The 25,238-nt window shown below is 46.3% G+C and overlaps 1 protein-coding gene across 1 annotated transcript in view; it reads right to left on the bottom strand.

The window, feature by feature from the left end:
* Window positions 1-19,750: 19,750 nt before the first annotated feature.
* Window positions 19,751-25,238, bottom strand: part of LOC310781356 (SH3 domain-binding protein 4) — a 37,357-nt gene continuing 31,869 nt past the window's right edge. The window contains exons 3-4 of the mRNA XM_083641968.1: window positions 23,968-24,156; window positions 19,751-22,697 (exon numbers count right to left, since the gene is read on the bottom strand). Of these exons, the coding sequence (XP_083498094.1) occupies window positions 22,473-22,697; window positions 23,968-24,156 (414 nt within the window). The 3' untranslated portion in view covers window positions 19,751-22,472. The remainder of the gene's footprint in view (window positions 22,698-23,967; window positions 24,157-25,238) is intronic.

The following is a 25,238-nucleotide window of genomic DNA, read 5'->3' on the forward strand; positions in this document are numbered from 1 at the left end:
CCGAGATATGGTCTCTTTGCAAGGAACTATGGGAAGCTAATATTAGCTACAGCAGGCTAGGCGGTTGAAAAAGATGGCTGCCTTTTCGTTTTTGTTGAAGACCTCTGAAGGGGCGTGGAGGACCTCTAGAGGCGGGACCATGGCTCACAACAGTTGTAGTTCATAGGTGCACGACTTCCGCAAGGCGGACTTGGGCCAAATGACGCGAAACGCGTCGGCTGGCCCAAAAAATATGTGAGAGATGCTTGATATCTCTGGGAGTGAAGCTCCAATTTCAAAAATTTCAACGAATTCGAAAACCTTAGGGGCGTGAGATTTAATATATATTCATATCCCCCACGGTAAAGCCGTCCTTTAATTCAAAGTGAGAAATGCATACCACATGGCCATTCCTCCGTGAACATTGTGTAGGACTCAGGACTATTGACAGAGCAGATGGCTTGTTTGTGTTGCAGGTGCACTGCAGGGTCAGGGTCATCCATGCTAGCAGATAAAAAAAGATAAATATCACTCATGATATCACTGTTGCCTGCAACAGGCTGAGGTACGGTATTATAGGGTATATGGAAGCTGATTCGCTCATCCCCCTTAAGAGAGATGCGCTCTGCAGAAGCCCTCAGGTGGAGAGATGAGAGCGATGGGGGTGGAGGCAGGTGGAGAGATGAGAGCGATGGGGGTGGAGGCAGGTGGAGAGATGACAGCGATGGGGGTGGAGGCAGGTGGAGAGATGACAGCGATGGGGGTGGAGGGTGGTGGAGAGATGAGAGTGATGGGGGTGGAGGGTGGTGGAGAGATGAGAGCGATGGGGGTGGAGGGTGGTGGAGAGATGAGAGCGATGGGGGTGGAGGCAGGTAGGGAGATGAAAGCGATGGGGGTGGAGGCAGGTGGAGAGATGACAGCGATGGGGGTGGAGGGTGGTGGAGAGATGAGAGCGATGGGGGTGGAGGCAGGTGGAGAGATGACAGCGATGGGGGTGGAGGGTGGTGGAGAGATGAGAGTGATGGGGGTGGCGGCAGGTGGAGAGATGACAGCGATGGGGGTGGAGGCAGGTGGAGAGATGAGAGCGATGGGGGTGGAGGCAGGTGGAGAGATGGCAGCAATGGGGGTGGAGGCAGGTGGAGAGATGGCAGCGATGGGGGTGGAGGCAGGTGGAGAGATGAGAGCGATGGGGGTGGAGGGTGGTGGAGAGATGACAGCGATGGGGGTGGAGGCAGGTGGAGAGATGAGAGCGATGGGGGTGGAGGGTGGTGGAGAGATGACAGCGATGGGGGTGGAGGCAGGTGGAGAGATGAGAGTGATGGGGTGGAGGCAGGTGGAGAGATGAGAGTGATGGGGTGGAGGCAGGTGGAGAGATGAGAGTGATGGGGGTGGAGGCAGGTGGAGAGATGAGAGCGATGGGGGTGGAGGCAGGTGGAGAGATGAGAGCGATGGGGGTGGAGGCAGGTGGAGAGATGACAGCAATGGGGGTGGAGGGTGGTGGAGAGATGAGAGTGATGGGGGTGGCGGCAGGTGGAGAGATGACAGCGATGGGGGTGGAGGCAGGTGGAGAGATGAGAGCGATGGGGGTGGAGGCAGGTGGAGAGATGAGAGCGATGGGGGTGGAGGGTGGTGGAGAGATGAGAGCGATGGGGGTGGAGGCAGGTGGAGAGATGAGAGCGATGGGGGTGGAGGGTGGTGGAGAGATGAGAGCGATGGGGGTGGAGGCAGGTGGAGAGATGACAGTGATGGGGGTGGAGGCAGGTGGAGAGATGAGAGCGATGGGGGTGGAGGCAGGTGGAGAGATGACAGCGATGGGGGTGGAGGGTGGTGGAGAGATGACAGCGATGGGGGTGGAGGCAGGTGGAGAGATGAGAGTGATGGGGTGGAGGCAGGTGGAGAGATGAGAGTGATGGGGGTGGAGGCAGGTGGAGGCAGGTGGAGAGATGAGAGCGATGGGGGTGGAGGCAGGTGGAGAGATGAGAGCGATGGGGGGGGGGAGGTGGAGGCAATATGAAAGATAGAAGGATGCCCTGAATTCCATTTTCATGCATCATGTCTCCACTGAAGTGCCTTTGATGGAAATGGAGAGGCGCGCGCGCGTGTGTGTGTGTGTGTGTGTGTGTGTGTGTGTGTGTGTGTGACTGTGCAGGCATTCAGAAAGTGTTGTGTTGTGTTGTGTAACATACACTTGGCGTATTTTTCACCATATAAGAATGATCAAAGGTAAAACTGTATTTAGCATCATCCAAAGTGGACGGAATAACGAATGAGCTCGGGTCTCATAGTTTTCCTGACTTACAGTATATGAAGAAACAGATAGCGCAGAGCCACAGCAGCCCATTGAGATATATGGGGTTTTTTACCCCACTCCCACGCCAGCCATAGTAACATTTTGTGGGCCTTCCCACACAGACCGACTATATGGAATAGTAGGCCTATCATCCCATCCCTACTTAGGATGATCTTGGACTAAGTCCTACTGTAGGTTACTCGCTTTCTTGTTTACCACTGTAAGTTGAGAACATGATTTGAGAAGGCCAAGGAGCTGCCCCATATGTCAAGGTCTAACATGCGTGAACCTCCACTAAAGCCTCTCCATAGCCTCTGTAGATAAATTCTACATAGCCTACTAAACCATCTCCATAACCTCTGTAGATAAATGGTGCAGTGGTGGGCCAGTGGTTAGAGAAGCGAGCTTGTAACCGGAAGGTCGTCGGTTTAATCCCCGGGACCGGCAGGATAAATCTGGCTGGGGAAAATGAAAAGGCAGCGCTTGCCCCTCCCTCATTACCACCACTGAGGTGCCCTTGAGCTGAGCAATTAAGGCCCTTAACCCCCAACCGCTCCAGTGGTGCTGATCAGTGTCCAGCAGATCAGACTGTGGTTGTACTGGTCAGCTTCCAGGTGTGAATGTGTGTGTGAATGTGAACAGGGCACTCCTGAAAAAGAGAGCATTGCTCTCAATGTAGTCTCGCTGGCCAGCCTCCCCTCCCTACCGTGAGAGGAGTCTGGCGGCGCAGGTCTCCATACTGGAATTGCGATGGACGGCGCTTGACGGCAGTGCCCTTGGAAAATAGTTTCCAACAATCCAACTTGCCATTTTCAGCATGTAGCAACGAGCTAGCGTGTAGGTTTCTGCTGTTAGCTTGCTAGCTAGTTAGCCTTGTTAGTTTTCACTGAGGCGGCAGTGCACTAACCTCGCGTCACCAGGCTCTTCTCGGCGAGAAAGAGCCTGGCTCCCGCCCACAATTGATTTTGTCACCCTACTGGTTCCCGCCTAGAGCCCGCCCTAGACCGGATGGCAGCGTTTCTAGCTCGTCAACTTTCACGTTAACTTGACAAGTTGACCCAAGTATCAGAATCCTCTTTCACCGTTTTGACCGGTGTGTCAGGCGGTGGTGGCGGAGATGCCATATTGCATAAACGTTTTGTTTTATGTAACGCTAGCTTTGTTTTGATCAGACTCTAGTTTAGGTAACATCACCGCATCAAGCTAACGGCAACAAAGACGTTGTTAGGCGCATTGCCATCCGGTGTTAATTCTGGGTCCGGGGTTTACGCCCCCATGACAAAAAGCGGGGTGGAAGGTGCCCAGACTAGCAGTGCACTGTTTACAGCAACACACAGGGAGGAGGGAGCGGAAGCCGCTCTGATTGACATGGTCGGAGGAGCCAATGACAGAGCTTGTAATAACTGAAACAGTCGCTCCAATGGGGAGCAGCTGTAGAGCAGGGGAGGGAGGGCTTGTCTGTTGCCTGTTTCCGTGCAGCCAGACGACTCTCATGGAAGGGAGGGGAGGGTGGCCAGCAAGACTACTCTCAGTGAGACTCCCCCTGTATAAATAAAGGTTAAAAAAAAACTACATACTAAACCATCTCCATAGCCTCTGTAGATAAATCCTACATACATTTTGAGGAGGGCGCTGAATGCGACATGCCTTTGGGCTTTGCCTCAAGGAAAAGCAGACACTGAGAAGATGCCACGAGGCCTGCTAGAATATTCTCCCGCTAAATCAAAGAGATTGCTAAAAGCGAGCAATTATCAACCCAGCATTTTTTAGTTAATACATTCATAGTATAACTTTTAGCTATTACCTCTGAGGATCTTAACAGTCAAGCATCTCCTTTCCATCCCAGTTAAAATGGAGTCCTTGACCCAATCTGTGATGGCACTCGCACACACTTGGCCCCATTCCCTACATGTTAGGTACATTTTTAATGGAATGAGAGACAACAAACATTAAAAACAAGATGTCTGCCTTCAGATCTCAACAGAGCGGGGGAGCAGATGGCGAGCATCCTGCGCAGGTGAAAACATTTCTCGAGGAGAGTCTGCTGATCGAGGTGCCGCTGTTTGGACGGAGCGCCACCTGCTACATATTCGTAAAAACTATCAGACCATCTGCACACTGTGGCAACAGAGATCGGGGAAGTCATCGTTTCTCCACGGCGAAAAGAGTGTCGAGAGTCACCGGCGGCGCCTCGCTAGCTTGTTCCAGTCGAGTGGAGCGGTGACGCCTGCACCTGCCACTCAAACCCAGACATGGTAATACCAGGGCCATTAGTATGCCAGACTTTACACCGGCCCGAAATGAGAACAAATGTGTCTGATTGTCCCTTCCAGGCCACCATCTGCAGCCTCAAACATGCCCCCGCTATTAATGGAAATGTGTGGCGGCAGCAACCTCCATCACAGCACGCTCATTTAATTTCAACTTCATGTTGGATGCAAATTGCATTTCCACTGATGTGAAATTAATAGCTGCAGGTTAAGAGCAGTGTCTCTGGAACTCTGAAGCCAATTAGGAATATGCTCTGTAGACTCCATCAAACAGTGTTCTGAGATTGTTTATGTGGCTAACCAGGTTTATTTAACACTGCAAGTGCTTTTCTTAATACTGTATTCTTTGGGGTTTTTTTATCCAGACATTTCTGCTTGTCTGAAATGTATTTCATTATTTATTAGGTTAGGGATATATATTGAAATTCAATACATTGCAGTACAAAGGTGTGACGACAAACGTGTATCATGGAGCAGAAAATTGAATTGTGATATAAGCTACATGAGTAGGTACATTTTTATTCCGCAAATACAATTTCAAAAGCTCTCCATCCAAATTATATTCTCACTTTGTGGTGACATTTTTAAATTGTTGTTTTACATTCTAGTGAGCCAATGCCACCGTTAGAAAGATTTGTGGCTGTGGAATAAACAGAATTCTTGAATAAAGTTAGACTTTGTTCTAATTTAACTTTTATTTATTACACCATAATCATGATGATGATGATGTTGTATTGAATCCTGAACCCCATATCGTATAACAGTGTGAGATAAGAATATTGCCCCATCACTATTATTTAGAAAATCATTGTTACATGGATTAAAAAAAACACATAAAGTAGATGCAGTGAATACAGTACTTCTAGCTCAATTGTAACAAATAGCAGATTGTGTTGTTGTTATTGTTTCCATCCTTACTATCTACCGTATGTCTCTTTTTTGCAGTCAGTGTAGCTACACTGTACCCAACAGAGGCACATGTTTCTGTTGTCGTATCATCTCCATCTCAACATCTTTCAATCATCATCTCTCTCTCTCTCTCTCTCTCTCTCTCTTTCACACACACACACACACACACGCACGCACGCACGCGCGCGCACACACACACACACACACACACACACACACACACACACAGGATATGGAGATCTGGCTACTGTGCTCTCTAGGTTGCTATGGCACCAGTGTTTACTAAGAGTGGAGTGTTTTTGTTCACTAGGTGGTCGCTCTGCCTCCCTCCAGTGCAGCTGCACATAGAAAAGTGTTTATGTTTGGATTAGCTGTTGAATGCATGGTGATGATATCCCCTGATATGGGAAATGCATACTAATGACTGGGATAGAGAAAGGGGGAAAGAGGTGTATTTCAGAGATCTCACCACTGAAAACAACTCCAAAGTGCCTTAGATCGGAAAGCACCATGGAGGTGTGCGTGCGGTGCTCTCTCCTCCTCGCTTCGGCTCTCTGCCATGGCCTAAGTTGGAGTTGAAACTCACACTACCCACGTCCACAGGGGAACACAATGCCACAATTGACCACATACTCAGTCATGTTGTGTTTGTCATAAACCTCTCATGATTCCCGGTGGTGTTAATGCATAGATGGCTCTGCTCTGCCTACATTAAAGGAGAGTCATGGTGTTAATGCATAGATGGCTCTGCTCTGCCTACATTAAAGGAGAGTCATGGTGTTAATGCATAGATGGCTCTGTTCTGCCTACATTAAAGGAGAGTCATGGTGTTAATGCATAGATGGCTCTGTTCTGCCTACATTAAAGGAGAGTCATGGTGTTAATGCATAGATGGCTCTGTTCTGCCTACATTAAAGGAGAGTCATGGTGTTAATGCATAGATGGCTCAGCTCTGCCTACATTAAAGGAGAGTCATTGTGTTAATGCATAGATGGCTCAGCTCTGCCTACATTAAAGGAGAGTCATTGTGTTAATGCATAGATGGCTCTGTTCTGCCTACATTAAAGGAGTCATGGTGTTAATGCATAGATGGCTCTGTTCTGCCTACATTAAAGGAGTCATGGTGTTAATGCATAGATGGCTCTGTTCTGCCTACATTAAAGGAGTCATGGTGTTAATGCATAGATGGCTCTGTTCTGCCTACATTAAAGGAGTCATGGTGTTAATGCATAGATGGCTCTGCTCTGCCTACGTTAAAGGAGTCATGGTGTTAATGCATAGATGGCTCTGCTCTGCCTACATTAAAGGAGTCATGGTGTTAATGCATAGATGGCTCTGCTCTGCCTACATTAAAGGAGAGTCATGGTGTTAATGCATAGATGGCTCTGTTCTGCCTACGTTAAAGGAGTCATGGTGTTAATGCATAAATGGCTCAGCTCTGCCTACATTAAAGGAGTCATGGTGTTAATGCATAGATGGCCAGGCTTTGGTGGAGCCTACATTAAAGGAGAGTCATGGGGGGTAAATGGCTGGTGAGCACAGGCAGGTGGTTATCTTATCAGAGGCCTAATCGTCTGAATCAGCGAGATTCTGCATCTGCCACGCCATTACTCACACACATAATGGCATAAACGCCGTCCTTTCTGCTTGGTATGTGCTTTTCAATATTTTATCCACTCTGGCTCAATACTGTTGTAGTATAGAACAAGCAACCTTTTTTGTTAGAGAGAGAAAGGTCTAAAACTATTAAACGTAACAGCAAGGATGAAAAATCTGTTGGATGTTTTGACATAGCCCAGTCCTCTCCGTTGGTCTGTGGTGTTTCAAGCAGCACCTCAGAGAGCTTGTTGTCATGGGAGGGGTTGGTCTCTAGTGTAACGTTGATGAAATGTCCTTATCTCGACCTAACCTCTCCTCCTTGAAGCCGCCGAGGTTTCCAGGGAGACAAACAACCCGCGTCATCCGCTGTACAGTTTCTGTTTGTCAAGAGAGAGAGGTGGAGAGAGGTGGAGAGAGAGGGAGAGAGAGGAAGAGATGAGAGGGAGAGAGAGAGAGAGAGGAAGAGAGAGGGAGGAAGAGAGGAAGAGGGAAGGAGGGAGGGAAGGCAAGCCTTTATGTGTCAGCCTGTGTCAGGCGCTGGCCCTCGGACACAGAGGTGTCACTTGAGGTAGCGGTTGTCGCCAGTTTTCGGGAGCTACAATACTGTTTCTGGCATGCCTCCTGTAGAGCCTTTCTTTCTTTCTTTCTTTCTTTCTTTCTTTCTTTCTTTCTTTCTTTCTTTCTTTCTTTATCTCGAACAACAATAAAACAACACAAAACAGTAAAAGGAGAAACCATAAACAAGATCATAACACAACATTGGAATAATAAAAACAAAACAAAAAGAATAGTTATGTTCGAGAAGGAGCAGGAAGAAGAATGTTGCTTATCTTGTCCTGCCCCTACTTCAACAATGAAATATTAAATCATGTATTTAAAATAAGTAAATAAAAGATTAAAAAAAAATATCCACAAAAAAGCATTCAAAAGCTGTCCTCTACAGCAAATCCCCTGGAGCTCAGGAATAAAATGACACATGGTTATTTCACAGCCAAACACTGAGATACTGGATCGATGTTGATGCGTCGGCCTGCAGCAATGTTGTAAAGCATGTCAGTATGTACGTCACATCACTCGCTTACAGTCCTCCATAGCTGCTGGCATCGTTTTGTCAAATCAGGAGCTAAATGTGTATCAGTTCAAAACCGTCTCCAAAGTTTTGCCATGCCATAATATCATATTGTGAAAAAGTTTGTTTGGGTTGGCAGTTACTGAAGCTGCACGGTATCATGTAAACACATGGAGATGGACTGACTGACTGCACTGGACTGGACTGACGTATTGACTGACCAACCCTCAAACATTTGCATTTTGTATTTGTATAATTTACTAACCCAGTAGGGAAATGTAGCCTCTGCATTTAACCCATCCTAATAGGTGCCTACCTAGAAACTATAGGAGCAGCGCGCAGGGACCCACTCCAGTTCGATTGCCAGTGCCGTGGTTAGGGGCACTAGCAGGAGTATTAACCCTTACATGTCTTTGACAGGAGCATGTCTTTGACAGGAGTATTAACCCTAACATACATGTCTTTGATGGTGGGAGCAAACCGGAAGAATGGGAAGAACATGCAAACTCCACAAAGGACCTGGGAGGCCGGGAGGGATCGGGGTTCAAACCAGGACCTTCTTGCTGTGAGGCAACAGTGCTAACCACTGAGCCACAGTGCTGTCCATCCACCATGCTGGTTGTGTCGGGTCCACTTCTTCAATCAAAACAAAACTATAATAATAATAATAATAACAACAACAATAACAATAATAATAATAATAATAATAAAAATAATAATAATAATAAAATCAGGCTGACATGTTTGACATCTTCCCTTGTGGACCTTTCTGGCTCTCGTTTGCAGACCCACCGTATCTTCCTACGTACCCACCCAAAGTGTGCTCAGTGCACACACACACACACACACACACACACACACACACACACACACACACACACTCTCACACACACACACACACACACACACACACACACACACACACACACACACAAACACGCACACGCACACACACACGCACACACACACACACACACGCACGCATGCAAACAAACAAGTAAGCACACACAGGGGTTAAGCTTCTGGCATACTCTTTGCGCCCAGCCAAGCGCATAGAGCGCGCGACAATTATGACGTCATCGCACGGGGCGTGTCGGGGGGCGAGGCCTGAGCGCAGCGCGGCGCGTCCATGGAGATTTTTCTATCAGCGCGTCGGGTTTTGCTGCCTGTGCCTGTGAGATCTCCGTGGTAGGCTATCAGCGGATATCTGCTGTGATTGAGTCCTCACCGTCGTACAGTCGCCTTCAAAAGCATAATGTTCGATTATAACGAACTAGTTGTGTGGCTTTAGCCTTCCCAAATGTTGAGGGTCGTTTTTTAGAATTTAATATATAGGATTGGGAACGTTACATTCAATTTCATTCAGACTGCCTTTCACTGATCGCCGCCATTTCTGGAGCACTCACTATGTTCTGTTTTGGCCTGCGCAGAGTGCGCGCGCCCTCCGTGGAGCCCCGCCTCCAGCGCGTGCGCGAAGAGTATGCCAGAAGCTTGAGTGGGTGGACTGCTGTCACAGCAGAGGAATGAAGCAGGGGGAGGTGAAAGAGATAGGTGGGGGTGGGTGGATGGTGGATGGGGGGTGGGGGGTGGGGGGTGGGGGGCTGGGGGGGGAGTCACAGTGCTGTGTACACACATGCCTTTCCTTGCCAGGTTTCGATCTTACCTTTCTCATGAAAAAGCCCTCTGAGAACAAGCGGCCTACTGTTCCCCTAATGTCAGTGAAAACGGTATGCATTCGTTCTGGAGAGAACTAACTCCCCCCCCCCCCGTCAGAGGACCAACTATAGCAAATTATGCACCTGTTCTATAATTCATGTCAGTTGAAGAGATTAGTGCCAAATTGGATAAATTATAATTTGCTCATATCAGTACAGAAGTGAGCGTGAAGAATCAGGCTCAATCCTTGGCTGAGGAGATGGACGAGGCACATGGTTTGTGGTGGGTGAAGTGAAGAAGTGTTAGCAGCAGCAGTGGTGTACAGTCCAGTTTGTTGTAGTGGTTATTCACCTTATGTAGCCCCGCCCACTTGACCCAGTTGTGTTATGACTTCCTGTTCAATACACCGTCTGTTTTACCTGCTCACTAGTAATTTACTGTCACACAGGAAGTGTAACACAATAGGAAGTAACTGGCTGACCCCTGTGTTGGAACATAAGGTGAATAGGCTACTATAAGTTTGGACTTCAGCTGGAGTGAGATTTGTTTTCCAGAAAAGTGGGGAAGGGGGCTGTGATCAAATATCTCTCCCTCCACCGTCTCTCTCTTTAAATATCGATATATCGCCCTAAATAAATAAATTAAAGCTGCAGTAGACAGTTTTAAACATGTTCAACATTTTGGGAGATTCGCCTATTTGCCATATTGCCGATAGTAAGACGAGAAGATAGATGCCCTTCTCTTCTCTGTGCGTGCAGTAGAAAGTAGCGACGTGCCCTCCTGCTAGTTAGCTTAGCACGATGACTGGTAGTCCCCCATTGAGTCACCAAATACACATTCCATGTTGTACATGTTGTGACTCGTGTACTCACCATGCTATGAATACACATTCCATGTTGTACATGTTGTGACTCGTGTACTCACCATGCTATGAATACACATTCCATGTTGTACATGTTGTGACTCGTGTACTCACCATGCTATGAATACACATTCCATGTTGTACATGTTGTGACTCGTGTACTCACCATGCTATGAATACACATTCCATGTTGTACATGTTGTGACTCGTGTACTCACCATGCTATGAATACACATTCCATGTTGTACATGTTGTGACTCGTGTACTCACCATGCTATGAATACACATTCCATGTTGTACATGTTGTGACTCGTGTACTCACCATGCTATGAAAACACATTCCATGTTGTACATGTTGTGACTCGTGTACTCACCATGCTATGAATACACATTCCATGTTGTACATGTTGTGACTCGTGTACTCACCATGCTATGAAAACACATTCCATGTTGTACATGTTGTGACTCGTGTACTCACCATGCTATGAATACACATTCCATGTTGTACATGTTGTGACTTGTGTACTCACCATGCTATGAAAACACATTCCATGTTGTACATGTTGTGACTCGTGTACTCACCATGCTATGAAAATAATAATGCAAAATTACGAGTCATTGTAATTTCCGAAGCAAATACATTGTCGGAACTACTTTCCTGACAAAAACAAAAGTTCCGGCATACGTATTTGCTTCGATTTACATTATAATTTCAAACGAGCTGACTCAACTTTATTCAGACGTAATCACTTCACATCGAATGTAAGATTTTTTACAAATAAAGCAAATGTTCTGTGATTGAATAAAGGGTAGAGTCATACGTGGACCTGTATGGTTTCCGAGTCAGCAGCAGCAGCAGCAGCAGTCAGTCACAACCTAACCTCTCGTCCCGAGGAGAAGAGCCTGGTACGTACAGTATTACTACAGGCAGGATGTCCAGCCTGGATGTAGAAAGCTGCACGTGCACGTGCTGTCGTCACGGTCGCTATGAGAACGCCAGTAGACTCGTTCATGTGGGCGTGGCCATGAATGGGCCGTCATCTTTGCATGCCTCGTCCATAGTTTAATGAATACATCCCTGTGGAAAACTGGATTTGAAAGTATCACTAAAAGTTCAATTCAATCATAATCCCTTTCGATTTCAAGCCATAACATTTGAAATTCAAATTACATTTTAAAACAAGTTCTTCATCATGTGTTTTATTCAACAGTTCAATATGAGCATGATAAAGTCAAATGTATGCAAGTCAAATGTTCAGAGCCCTTTTAGTGTGTGTGTGTGCTTGTGTGTATGTGTGTGTGTGTGTGTGTGTGTGTGTGTGTGTGTGTGCTTGTGTGTATGTGTGTGTGTGTGCGTGTGCGTGTGCGTGCGCGTGCGTGCGTGCATCCGTGCGTACGTGTTTGTGTGTGTGTGTCTGTGTGTGTTTATGTGTGTGTGTGTCACTTGACGGTCATGTCGCTCTCCAAGGTTCTCACTGTTGAATGTTTCTCCCTAGCAAAATGACATATTTGAAACGAGGCAAATCGGATATATATTTGTGAGTAAACTGCTCAAGGCGTAAACACAAAGTCGTATGATATGCGATTTCTTCTAATCTGATTTGCTGCCACATCCATATGTGGAACTTATTTGTCTCAGCCCGCGTGTGACCTAGCGGTGCCGGTATCAGATGGGTTTTCTTTATGGCCAAGTGCTTTTTATGCCTCCACGCCGGCGACAGCCGTGGCCAGAGGCTGGTTTCGGATTGTCCGTCTGTCCGTCCCATTCTTGTGAACCCAATATCTCAGGAACGCCTTGAGGGAATTTCATTACATCTGACACAAACGTCCACTTGAACTCAAGGATGAACCGATTAGAATTTGGTGGACAAAGGTCAAGGTCACTGTGACCTCACAAAAGATGTTCTGGGCCACAACTCAAGAACTCACATGCTAAATATGACAGAATTTCACACAAATGTCCAATAGGATAAAATTATGAATTATTTGCTTTGATGTCCCTAACCAAACTACAGCCTGCCTAACCTACAGTATATACTGTAGGCTACGCTTTTTTTTTCTAGTTTCATTTGCTATACATACACATATCTGTATGCATATATGTATATATTTAGATATTGGGTGTGTAGTTATGGGTACGTATGTGTATACAGTACTTGTGTAGTATGTGTGTGCATGTATGCTTATGTACAGAAGGATGTGCTTATATACAGTAATTGTACTACATACACAACTTTTGTTTTCAATAAATTACACTTTATAATTGGTGTACTATTTGTCCTATTTTGTTGTCTGTTGGAGTGTTTAAGAATGGGTGAAAATAGGAGGTACTGAAAAAGACATTGCAGCATAGAAAGTGGATGGCACTATAAAGTACATTCTAAAAAGAGAAAATGGCTAGAAAATGTGATCTGGAGTGTGAATGATGAGTCTTTGCACTCTCAATTCAAATCAATAGCCAATTTCAGACAGCTGGTGGAACCTGACAGGTGGTGGAACCCGCGCAATAATCTAGCAAACCTCCCATATGAACTGAAGTGGCAGTTGGCTGTTATGAGACAGAAATGAACAAGCTGTTTACTGTATCTATCTGCTGCGGCCCTAGTTGGGATGCAAAGCGAGGATTTGTGCCATTCATAGATGATCAGCGGGGCACTGTCTCTTTGAGTAAGTCCTCACACAACAGCTTCCTGTCAGGCTGCCTCACTGAATAATGTGTTGCTTGATTGGTCAAAGTCAATGTGTGGCGAAATGGCTTGTAAAGACAAGGACCAGTCTAGTAGGCAGTAGGGATGGGATGATATATTGAAATTCTATCGCAGTACAAAAATGTGACAATACATATTGTCGGGCAGAACAATGAATGGTGCTATTAGCTCCATTTTGCTTTGCTGTATATTAGTAATCACAAATGAGACGCATGACCTTCACAGTTTGACAAGCTCGACACCTCAATTATATTATTGTCACTTTGTAAGGACATTTTTGAAATTGTTGTTTAGCAAGCCAACGCCATCACTAGAAATATAATAATAATATATCAGAAAATCAACAGAATTCTACACACACTTTGTCAACTTTTTACATCATATCCCTAGTAGGCATCTTTTCCATCAAGTTTGTATTTGATATAGTTGTGCATACTTTTTCTTTCTTACTTCCCTGCAGTGTTCCTTGAGTTACAGCCGCATAACAAGTTTTAACAAGTTTCAGATGGGCTATGATATTTGCCAAAACACATTAAACTCATCTCCAACGTTAAAAAAGAGGCCAGAGGCCAGTGACTTTCGAGGGAACCCGGAATAAAAAATAATCCCTTTTCACATCAACGTTTTTAGAGGCAAGAGGAAATATTTCCATTAAGTGTCTGCAAGGCTCTCAGGCGGAGTGGTTCATCCACACATTGACCTTTTCTTGGCTCTGCTGATGGCTGCCGCAGCGAGGTGACAGCTGGATGATAAGACGTGACTCAAATCATGCCGGGCGTCTTTTCGACTGGCAGGGATGTCAGGGTTTCGCAATGGTCTTACAGCTGCAGTTAACTGACATCGGTCTTACAGCTGCAGTTAACTGACATCGGTCTTACAGCTGCAGTTAACTGACTTGCAGTCAGAACTTTGGGATATTCTAATCTAATGCACCGACTATTGGTCATACAACCAATGGAGACTTAACACATGGGAAAAAAACAAAAAAAAACACGATTAAACACGATTTCAGACGGAAGCCCATCTTTATTGTCACACGAACACTACAACACATGCATGCGGCCACAACACACACTCATGCTGACGGTGGCCAGTGAAATATGTCCTCTGCATTTGACCGATCCAGGCTTGTCCTTTCCTCCAGGGGGCAGGCCAGGAGCAGTGGTCGCTTTTTCTTTCCAGCGCCCGGGGACCAACTTCAGATGTTGTCGTCACTGGTCGGATGACGATCTTCTGCATGTTTTTAGTGGGGGGTGGGGTTATGTACGGAGGAACTCCCTGGGGGGTACGGGGAGAACATGCAAACTCCACACAGAAGGGCCCTTTCGACGAGATAGCCCACCTGGGCAGTAGGCACTGAAGATATGGGGGGGTCACAACTCCAGCGCCCACAGCGTCCCAGGCGAGAATCGAACTCAGGACCTTCTAGCTGTGAGGCGACAGCGCTACCGACTGCGCCACCGTACCCCCACTTCTATGTGTGTTAGAAACAATATGTATGATAATGATGATGTCGGCTACCAACTAATGGCCATATAAAGAAGTGGCAGCAGGTACTGTATAGCATTTCTGGGTTGTGATGGACAGATGTTTTATGATATTTTACAGCATTTAGAAAGTTTAACACCACTTTTGAACCGTGCTGCAATGCAATTATTTATTCGAGAAATGCACTTCCATCTATATTTAAAGCATATTTTCTTTATTGACAAACCCTCTTTTGCGATAAGGTAAAGTCCCACTGATTGTCACACAATGTGTGAAATTTGTTCTCCGCATTTGACCCATCCCTTGACCCAGGGAGGCAAATGGGTCCCATTTTTATAGTCTTTGGGATGACTCGGCCGGGGATCGAACTCACGACCTCCCAGTCTCAGGGCGGACACTCAAACCACAAGGCGATATGATTGTAAATGGCAGGAAATGTTGTCATCCGCTATTGTACCCATTAAACCCAGCTATTATAAATACAGTTATTGATGGCATTGCCAGCTCTCATTGGAGTTGTATTGCCACTAACAAGACTGTGAAACTAAAAACAGATGTTTCTGAATGGCTTCATGTTCATTCATTCCACTCCAGCATGTTTTAGAGATGAAAAAGAAATAATAATAATCTTATCGGCCCAGAAAATATGATTGCGGAGGAGTAACAATAAGTAGAATTGCAGTTCATTGAAATCTAATCTTTCTGACGGAGGAAGGTCAAAAACATTTGGTGATCAGAGTCTGCGTGTGGGTTCCTCCGCTTCTAATCTGCCGCCACCACAAAGGGACACATTTAGAACAGCATTATGAAGATGGTTGTTCAGTGAGAGACAGCCAGAGATCCCACTAACAAGGACTCCCCTATGTGTCCCTCATCACCAGGCAGGGTTGCACCACAGTATGTGGGACCAGTCTGAAATAGTCTACAAGAAGAAGTAGGGAGAGATGTTTTCTTTCAAGGTTTTTCCCACTCTGATCCCCTAACGGGCCTAACCGTTAGGTTTAGGCATCGGGAGTGATGATTGCTTAGGTTTAGGCCTGGGGAGTGATGATTGGTTAGGTTTAGACATGGAGAGTGATGATTGGGTTAGGTTTAGGCATCGGGAGTGATGATTGCTTAGGTTTAGGCATGGGGAGTGATGATTGGTTAGGTTTAGGCATGGGGAGTGATGATTGGTTAGGTTTAGACATGGGGAGTGATGATTGGCTAGGTTTAGGCATGGGGAGTGATGATTGGTTAGGTTTAGGCCTGGGGAGGGATGATTGGTTAGGTTTAGGCCTGGGGAGTGATGATTGGGTTAGGGTTAGACATGGGGAGTGATGATTGGTTAGGTTTAGACATGGAGAGTGATGATTGGGTTAGGGTTAGGCATGGGGAGTGATGATTGGGTTAGGTTTAGACATGGAGAGTGATGATTGGGTTAGGGTTAGGCATGGGGAGTGGAGTGATGATTGGTTAGGTTTAGGCCTGGGGAGTGATGATTGGTTAGGTTTAGACATGGGGAGTGATGATTGGTTAGGTTTAGGCATGGGGAGTGATGATTGGTTAGGTTTAGACATGGGGAGTGATGATTGGTTAGGTTTAGACATGGGGAGTGATGATTGGTTAGGTTTAGGCCTGGGGAGTGATGATTGGTTAGGTTTAGGCCTGGGGAGTGATGATTGGTTAGGTTTAGGCATGGGGAGTGATGATTGGTTAGGTTTAGGCATGGGGAGTGTTGATTGGTTAGGTTTAGGCATGGGGAGTGATGATTGGTTAGGTTTAGGCATGGGGAGTGTTGATTGGTTAGGTTTAGGCCTGGGGAGTGATGATTGGTTAGGTTTAGACATGGGGAGTGATGATTGGGTTAGGGTTAGACATGGGGAGTGATGATTGGTTAGGTTTAGACATGGGGAGTGATGATTGGGTTAGGGTTAGGCATGGGGAGTGGAGTGATGATTGGTTAGGTTTAGGCCTGGGGAGTGATGATTGGTTAGGTTTAGACATGGGGAGTGATGATTGGTTAGGTTTAGGCCTGGGGAGTGATGATTGGTTAGGTTTAGGCCTGGGGAGTGATGATTGGTTAGGTTTAGGCCTGGGGAGTGATGATTGGTTAGGTTTAGGCCTGGGGAGTGATGATTGGTTAGGTTTAGGCCTGGGGAGTGATGATTGGTTTGGTTTAAGCATGGTGAGTGATGATTGGTTAGGTTTAGGCATGGTGAGTGATGATTGGTTCGGTTTAAGCATGGTGAGTGATGATTGGTTAGGTTTAGGCATGGTGAGTGATGATTGGTTAGGTTTATGCATGGGGAGTGATGATTGGTTAGGTTTAAGCATGGTGAGTGTTGATTGGTTAGGTTTAGACATGGGGAGTGATGATTGGTTCGGTTTAAGCATGGTGAGTGATGATTGGTTAGGTTTAGGCATGGTGAGTGATGATTGGTTAGGTTTATGCATGGGGAGTGATGATTGGTTAGGTTTAGGCATGAGGAGTGATGATTGGTTAGGTTTAGGCATGAGGAGTGATGATTGGTTAGGTTTAGGCATGCAGGGCTGTAGTGGAGGGTAAACTCAGTTTACCCACCTCTTTGAAATAAGGCAGAGAGTTTACTAACCTATTTTCAGATCAACTGTATAAATCAATGAGGAGTGATGATTGGTTAAGGTTAAAATATCACTATCAGGGTAAGCCAATCAGAGGTAGAGTAGGAGGAACATAATTGTTGAGGGAACATAGACAAAAACATAGACATAACAAAAATTCACATAATATGCGCAATTCCAACACGTTATGCTAAATGAAGCTTCCGTTAGTTCATTCGAGACACGGAAGTCATGCGCAACACCCCAGCTGTATCCAGCTGTCAGCCGCTGATTGGATCATTAGTTCACCAACCACAGCCATTCTCACAATAGGCGGTCCGTTTAAACACGGCCTCCTCTCTCACTCTGATCTGCTCCACAAATGCTGCCTCAGGGCTGAGAAGTAAAACGGCTATTCAGTAAAAACAAGTTTGGTGATTCCTTTATGTGCTGTTGTGGGGTCGTTTGAGAGTGAAAGCGCACTGAGTACTTCACATAATAGCGTTTCATTGCGACTTTTCCACGGGCTGTTCTCACTATTTTACCACCATTGTACAATACATGCTGATCACTTTCTGAGTATAATGGCATCAACCCCAGCGCGGGGTCTGCACGGAGACTCGCGGGGCCCCACCCCCAACGAGCTTGGTCGAGTATAATTCAGCCTTTACACTGCTGCTGCTGCTGGCAATGCTTTGCCTCCACCACCCCAGCCTCCACCTTTTATAGGTCAGTCTGCTTGGCTCAAAGGCTAATCATGTATTCTAGCGCTAGAGTCTGTATGGCTCAAAATGTGAACATGTATTCCATGTCTTGGTTAGGCTCCCTCTCTTACTCACTATGGCTTTAAATTGATCTGGCATCTTGTATGCCCATGGGGGATTTTTGCGGCCCTCCCTGCTCGGCGTAGCATGCTGCTGGGCCGGTTCAGGGAGGAGCATCTTCTGTAAAGAGCGGAGCCGTCAACGCCAAACATAACTGTGTTTTCCATTTATGCCATAAATGGTTAAATCTATGATTAGAGTGTTCTTGAATGAATGTGCTCGTTTATTTATGAGACACAACACGGGTCAGGAGTCCCGTGTTAGACAAGCCGAAATCTTACAGACATTTCTTTCAGCAAGGCAAAAAGCTAAGCCAGAGAAAACCCAAACCAGAGGCAACTAATAGGTAGGACATGTCGGACATGGTGGCGAAATATCAACACAAATCCCCTCATTGTATAGATTATCCTTGGCTTAGCAAGGATTTGAATTTTGGACCCTAGTGAAGAAAGTTGCAGTGCGTGAGGTGCCAAGCTGTGTTCTCTGAGCCCGTCACCCGGGGGGAGCTCATTACTAGCACTCCAGGCTGGGATTTGAAGCACGTCAGCCCAAACTCGGCTGTAATTAATTCCATTTCTTTCGCCTCTTTTTTCTCCTCCATTAAGCTGTGTATTTAATTAAGGTCTGCTTGCTTTGACACCACAGAGAGCTAAAGTGTGAAACTCAGGCAAAGAAAAGGAATAGAAACGGAGAGAGCAGTGAGGCACAGAGCCTAGAGAGAGAATGACCCTCAAAGTTTGCTGATATTGGACTTATAGCCTATATAATCTATCTCTTACATAGGCAATGTAGCAATCCTGGGCCACGTTCAAAGTTTGCACCGTTTTGCAATGGTGCAAAAGGTTGAACGATATGTTTGCTCATAAAAGCTTCTTGCGTTCCATGACCTACTGTTTCCTTTTAAATTCCCTGTTTGCTACATTTTGGGGCGATTGAACATGCCCATATTACATGATGAAGTGTGTGTTCCACCAACATGTCAGAATTTCTCAAACATAGCAGCAAAACAATATATTGTGTAAGTTCAAATACATAAATTCAAGAAATTCCAATGACCCATGTCTATTTTCAAAAACTAAAACTTTCAAATTCACACATTTCCTGTAGGAACCCCGTCTCTCTCTCTCTCTCTCTCTCCCTGGTTCTAGCCGTCTCTGCGGTTAGCGTTGACCTTGCTCTCACAGTCTGCACCCAGTAGCTGGCCCTCAGTATCTCTCTTCAGATCTTCCCTCTGCTGCTGTCCCAGTGCCAGCAGCACATCTCATTGCTTTCCACAGCACATTCTCGGAGATGTTTTCCAGGGTGGTCGGCACCCGGCACAAACAGAACGCTGATTACACGCGGAACATAACGGCCTGTTGCTCGTGTTTCTGATAAGAAAAACATCCTCGACTATGATGTTGTGTTTTGTGCTTTGCACTTCTGACAGGGAAATCCAATCCAAGAACATGAAGCCATCTGATGCGGGCAGATATGATCACACAGTCATTATTGTCAGTCAGACATCGGCGGACAAGATGGTGTGTGTGTGTACAAATATTTACATTTTTATTGATATGCTTTTCCACAAAAGTATGCAGTCACAAAAAGGGATGCCAAAGAGGATTTCCAAACTCACCACTGGACATGTAACTATTGCTATACAGTACGCAGCACTCAGTCACACAAACACAGGACCTATCCAGAAGCTTTGACAGATAGCCGGTGCCGTTCCAACAGTGGCTTTGACATTGAAGCAGGTCATCTGTGTGTTATATATACATGGTGCAGTGGTTCCCAACCTTTATTTGTCTCATGTACCCCTTGAGCTGTTTTGCCATGCCAATAGTTCCCCCTCACTCATGCCTGTTGATGATGCTCCTAAATGTGTTCTATAACTTTTAGTGTCATATGCAGACGTACAAGTCAATCCATACAAAATATATTTTTCACTGAGCTGCCAGTGTGTTTTTTCCTTTTGTCACCAGGCTCCCCTAAACCTGAATCTGGAGCGACAGCAACTGGATGTTTTTGAGCCATTTATCAGTCATGTAACAGTTAGTCTCGCTGGCCAGCCTCCTCTGTAACAGTTGACACCTGTCGGGGGGGGGGGGGGGGGGGGCTAGTTGCGGCGTGCACCTGCCATTTTAACAATGGGCTCATGAAATTACTTTTGAAATGATTTTTGTCATCATTTTGGAAATAAGTTGTAATCCCAAATGTTTCCAAGTACCCCCTGCAAGCTGCTAAAGCGGTACACGTACCCCTGGTTGGGAATCACTGAAGAACTGTATACATTTTTGACAAGCTTAGGTAAAAAAAAAGGACTTCCAAAGAAGGTAGCATAAAAACAAATACAGGCCAGAAGGCAGCTCTTGTGAAGTGGGTGGCGAGGGACCGACTGTTAATGTGAAGAGTTTGGTAAAAACTTGTCAAAATCAACAAATTATTCTGTTTAATGCACCGATTAATGACCAGAAAATATGGACTGTAACCAGAATATTCGAGTATCTGAAAAAGGACCACAGTGAGAGGGACCCTGAACAATAATAGTGTTTTCTTTTTGAACGATATATAAATAAATACATAAACTGGTCTGGACATAACATGACCAGGCTACTGTAACGAGGATACCAATATTTATTTAAAAGTGTCTCTTTCTTTAAAAAGTGTCTTTTTCAGCATTCAATCCACAGTTCTCAACCAAAGTGTTTCTTTAAAAACAACAACGCTGTGCCATATTTAGTACAAAAATACATACTATGCAAGACAAGAACTATTAAAATAGTCTTTGTGAATACTGAGAGCTACATAACAGCATTGTGTAGTTTGGCTGGCGACCACGGAGACATGGGCAGTCTAGCGATCTTCCTCTGGGTATGAGGAGCTGAAGGCAGAGCCGGAGGAACATGACAAAAACAGAAGAGGACAGTAGTGACATTGACTACGTTCACATGCGCACAATATTCCACTATTATTCGGAAAATGACAATATTCTGAATTTGATAAGGGTCATGTAAACAGCAGATTCCAGTTGCATTTCCCGAATTTGGCCTTTTTCCGAATTTAGCATTTTCCGATTAAGACATCTGGGTTATTCCAGTATTATTTGGGTTTTAGGAGGATTCTTTGATCATGTATACAGCGCATTCGGAATATGCGTCTCAATCAGGGTTTTTACCGCAGTTTGCGACGCATGTTGCCCCCGTTTGTGGTCAACTGATGTGTACTAGAAATCGCTAGAAGAGGCGATATAATTATTATAATCTGTCATCTCTGGTATACGAAAAGAAAAGCCCACATTTCTGATCGGGAGGAGATGAGAAACATTGATTGGTGCCCAGTGCCCACGGAAGTCCAAAATGCTTGCGAGCCTGCGAGGTAATAACGTAGGCTACTAGCCTACTTTTTATGAAAGACTTGGATGTGCAAATAATCGCAACGGCAAACTTTCCAGCAGCAAGCTCCTAAAATGGACCAAGTGATCCTCTGTTTATTCTCAACAGAAAAACTCTGCCTACCTGCCTACCTCTCTCTCCCCTCTCCCTCGTGCCGGGGAGGGCGAGCTACAGCTGCATGTAAACAGGAATATTAGTGGATTATTCATTCAGTCAGAATATTGTTATTTTCCGAATATGGGCAAAAACCGGAATATTGTGTGCATGTAAACGTAGTCACTGAGAGAAAGCGAAGATGGCCGTTGCAGCATCTCAAACATGACTAGCTTACTGCCCTTCATACTGACATGTAGGACAGCAACACAGGATCTCCACTCCTGTGTGTTTTGGACGACCGTTATGGATGATCATGGTACCCCAGGTCTGCTTCAGGGCTTTCAGATCTCTCTCCACTGTTCGACGCCAGGTTCCTTCAGGTCTTCCTCTCTTCCAGATGTTACCTGTTTCGAAATAACCTATAGTCACAAAAGTACTGCGCTGTGGTCACAGTAATAGTTGGATTCTTTTTCTGTGTTTGCACCAGGAAGAGTCCAACAAGATGCCAAATGAAAGCTGAGAATCCACAGATTCCAATGGTATTCATCGTATCACTCTACGACCAAAACTCACTGAACTAGCAGCCGAATAAAACACTTATTGTTGCGATAGGCGGCGGCAATAGGGTACTTTCAAACAGGTAACATCTGTACGCCTTCCTTCTGGTGTCCAGTGTAGGGCAGTTCTTGTGATGTTCTCCTCAAACGTGCAACGTGTAAAACGCTCCGAGCGAGCGAGGTGAAGCTCGTGATCTCCAAACACGGGCGGGAGCCGAGAGGAACTTTAGATGGCGTAGTCGTCCTGCGCGGCGGGACTGAAGGCGGAGCTGCGCAGGGCGTCCAGACAGTTGACCAGGATGAGCGTGCCGGTCAGGTGCTTCCAGCGTTTGGTGATGGGGCTCTTCATCTTGTCCAGGCCCATGTGCAGCTCCTGGATCACGTCCCTGTAGCTGTCGCCGATCTGGGCTGCCCACGTGACCAGGAAGTCATAGGCTGGCTTCCACATGGCCTGCAGGAGACACCGAGGGACAGAAGAGGACATCCTGTCATCTACTGAAAAGGGAAATCCTGTGTCCGTAGGTGCACAACTTAAAGGCAATATATTGCCATTAGGGGTGTCACGATACACTCAGTTCACGATACGATACGTATCACGATACTGGGTTCACGATAACGATACGATTTTAACAATATTTTTTTAAACTTGAATAATGACAATATATGACTGGAAAAGTAGTATTTTATTTGAAATGCACAAATACAAAACATGCTGTTGTGGGAAATTGTTATTACAATAACAACTAGAAAAAACATGAGATTGGAGATAAGGCTTATCTTGAAATAGAATGAGTTACACCGTCACTTAGATTTACTTTGAACTAAAAGGTTTCTCAGCAGTATAAATTCTCATTATGCATCTTCAGTTTTTCTCCAAACTCAAACAACAAGACTTTTCTTAGTCTATTTTTTATGCATCTTCAGTTTTTCCTGTCAAGTAAACAGTTTTGCCAGAAACTCAATTGAATGGTTTCTCTCCTGTATAACTTCTCATGTGTCTCTTCAGAGACTTGTTCAACTGAACTACTTTCCACACATTGAACTTCAACAAACAAAGACGTTTCTTTGTCTATTTTTGAAAAAAAAAAAAAAAAAAATCACGATATGAGATTTCATCTTAACGATACATATCGTGACGTTTTACTATCGCGAAATTTCGTGGGACGATATATTGTGACACCCCTAATTGCCATCATTCATTCTCTTTAGGGGTGGGCATACTTTTTTACTTTGTGGATTGACAACAAACTCCTTTCATCACTGGTGGAAATTCCCTTGCTGATTGTATCTACTGTAGCTCAGGTATCCCTGTGTAGCCCCTTCAAAACACTCAAATGGGGAAGCACACAAAAATGAGAAAATAAAAAAATGCAAAATTAATAAAAAAATTGATTTAGCACCAGAGCCTTCGTCAGGGCGTTCTGGGTTCCATTTGAGTATCTTGTGCTTCTGCTACCTATTGGGAATGCACCGCCATCCCACAACAGGCTTTCTTTCTCTTGACTATGACTTGCATTGTAATTTAATATGCACAAATTACTCTTTCTTGCCCATTTAAAAGCTCCATTTCAATTACGTGTACACCAATTTAGCCTGTTCATCTCTCCCCATGGCTATTTTCACTTTAATCTGAATGATCAGGTCATCACCACTTTGGCGAGAATACTGCAGTTGAAGAAAGACAAGAGTCGAGACGGTAAACTACAGTAACCCAGGCGTACCTCACTGTCCACCACTCCATTCTTGTCACGGTGTGGAGCCTCGTAGGCGTCCATCTGCTGGCGGGAGACCTTGGCCAGCCTCTCAGCCAGCTCCCTCCAGCGGCCGGCCACCTCCACAGCCGTGGTCAGCAGCACAAAGTCCATGACCAGCCTGGCCACCAGGCCCTGACAGTCCATCTTCAGCAGAGCCTGAGGGAGAGGACAGAGGAGTATGTCAGGCTGTAGATTCAGATCAAAGAAGCACTGACACAGGTTCCTTGCAGTTGATGTCGAGGTTACGATCTTGGATTCTGGAACCATGCCGGTCCTGCTAGCTAAGTTGGGACTGAAAAAATAAGTTCAAATCAGAATTGGCTGGGGATTAGCAGACAGGGTGAGAGAGAACAACAGTGAATAGTTAACATGGAGTTTACTGAGGATGAGAATGCTGAGCAGGAGTGACTCACAAAGAGACTCGCTAATGTAGGTTTTAAGGCGGTGACTTGATCCTCTGTTATTTTCCATGGCCTGCCTCCTGCCTGGCCTGCCTCCTGCCTGGCCCTCCTGCCTGGCCTGCCTCCTGCCTGGCCCTCCTGCCTGCCTCCTGCCTGGCTCCTCCTACCTCCTGCCTGGCCCTCCTGCCTGGCCTGCCTGCCCCCTGCCTGGCCTGCCTCCTGCCTGCCTGGCCCTCCTGCCTGCCTCCTGCCTGGCCTGCCTCCTGCCTGGCCCTCCTGCCTGGCCCTCCTGCCTGGCTCCTCCTACCTCCTGCCTGGCCCTCCTGCCTGGCCCTCCTGCCTGGCTCCTCCTACCTCCTGCCTGGCCCTCCTGCCTGGCCCTCCTGCCTGGCTCCTCCTACCTCCTGCCTGGCCCTCCTGCCTGGCCCTCCTGCCTGCCTCCTGCCTGCCTCCTGCCTGGCCCTCCTGTCTGCCTCCTGCCTGGCCCTCCTGCCTGCCTCCTGCCTGGCCCTCCTGCCTGCCTCCTGCCTGGCCTGCCTCCTGCCTGCCTCCTGCCTGGCCCTCCTGCCTGCCTCCTGCCTGGCCTGCCTCCTGCCTGCCTCCTGCCTGGCCCTCCTGCCTGCCTCCTGCCTGGCCCTCCTGCCTGCCTCCTGCCTCCTGCCTGGCCTGCCTCCTGCCTGGCCTGCCTGCCTGGCCCTCCTGCCTGGCCTGCCTCCTGCCTGGCCCTCCTGCCTGGCCCTCCTGCCTGCCTCCTGCCTGGCCCTCCTGCAAAGCTTCAGCTTTGTGCATATTTCAAATGCTTTCTGCTGTAATTGGAAATGAGAGCCAAGCCTTTGC

The sequence above is a fragment of the Poromitra crassiceps genome, assembly GCF_964638095.1.
Source record: "Poromitra crassiceps genome assembly, chromosome: 8".
In the NCBI taxonomy this organism is placed as follows: Eukaryota; Metazoa; Chordata; class Actinopteri; order Beryciformes; family Melamphaidae; genus Poromitra; species Poromitra crassiceps.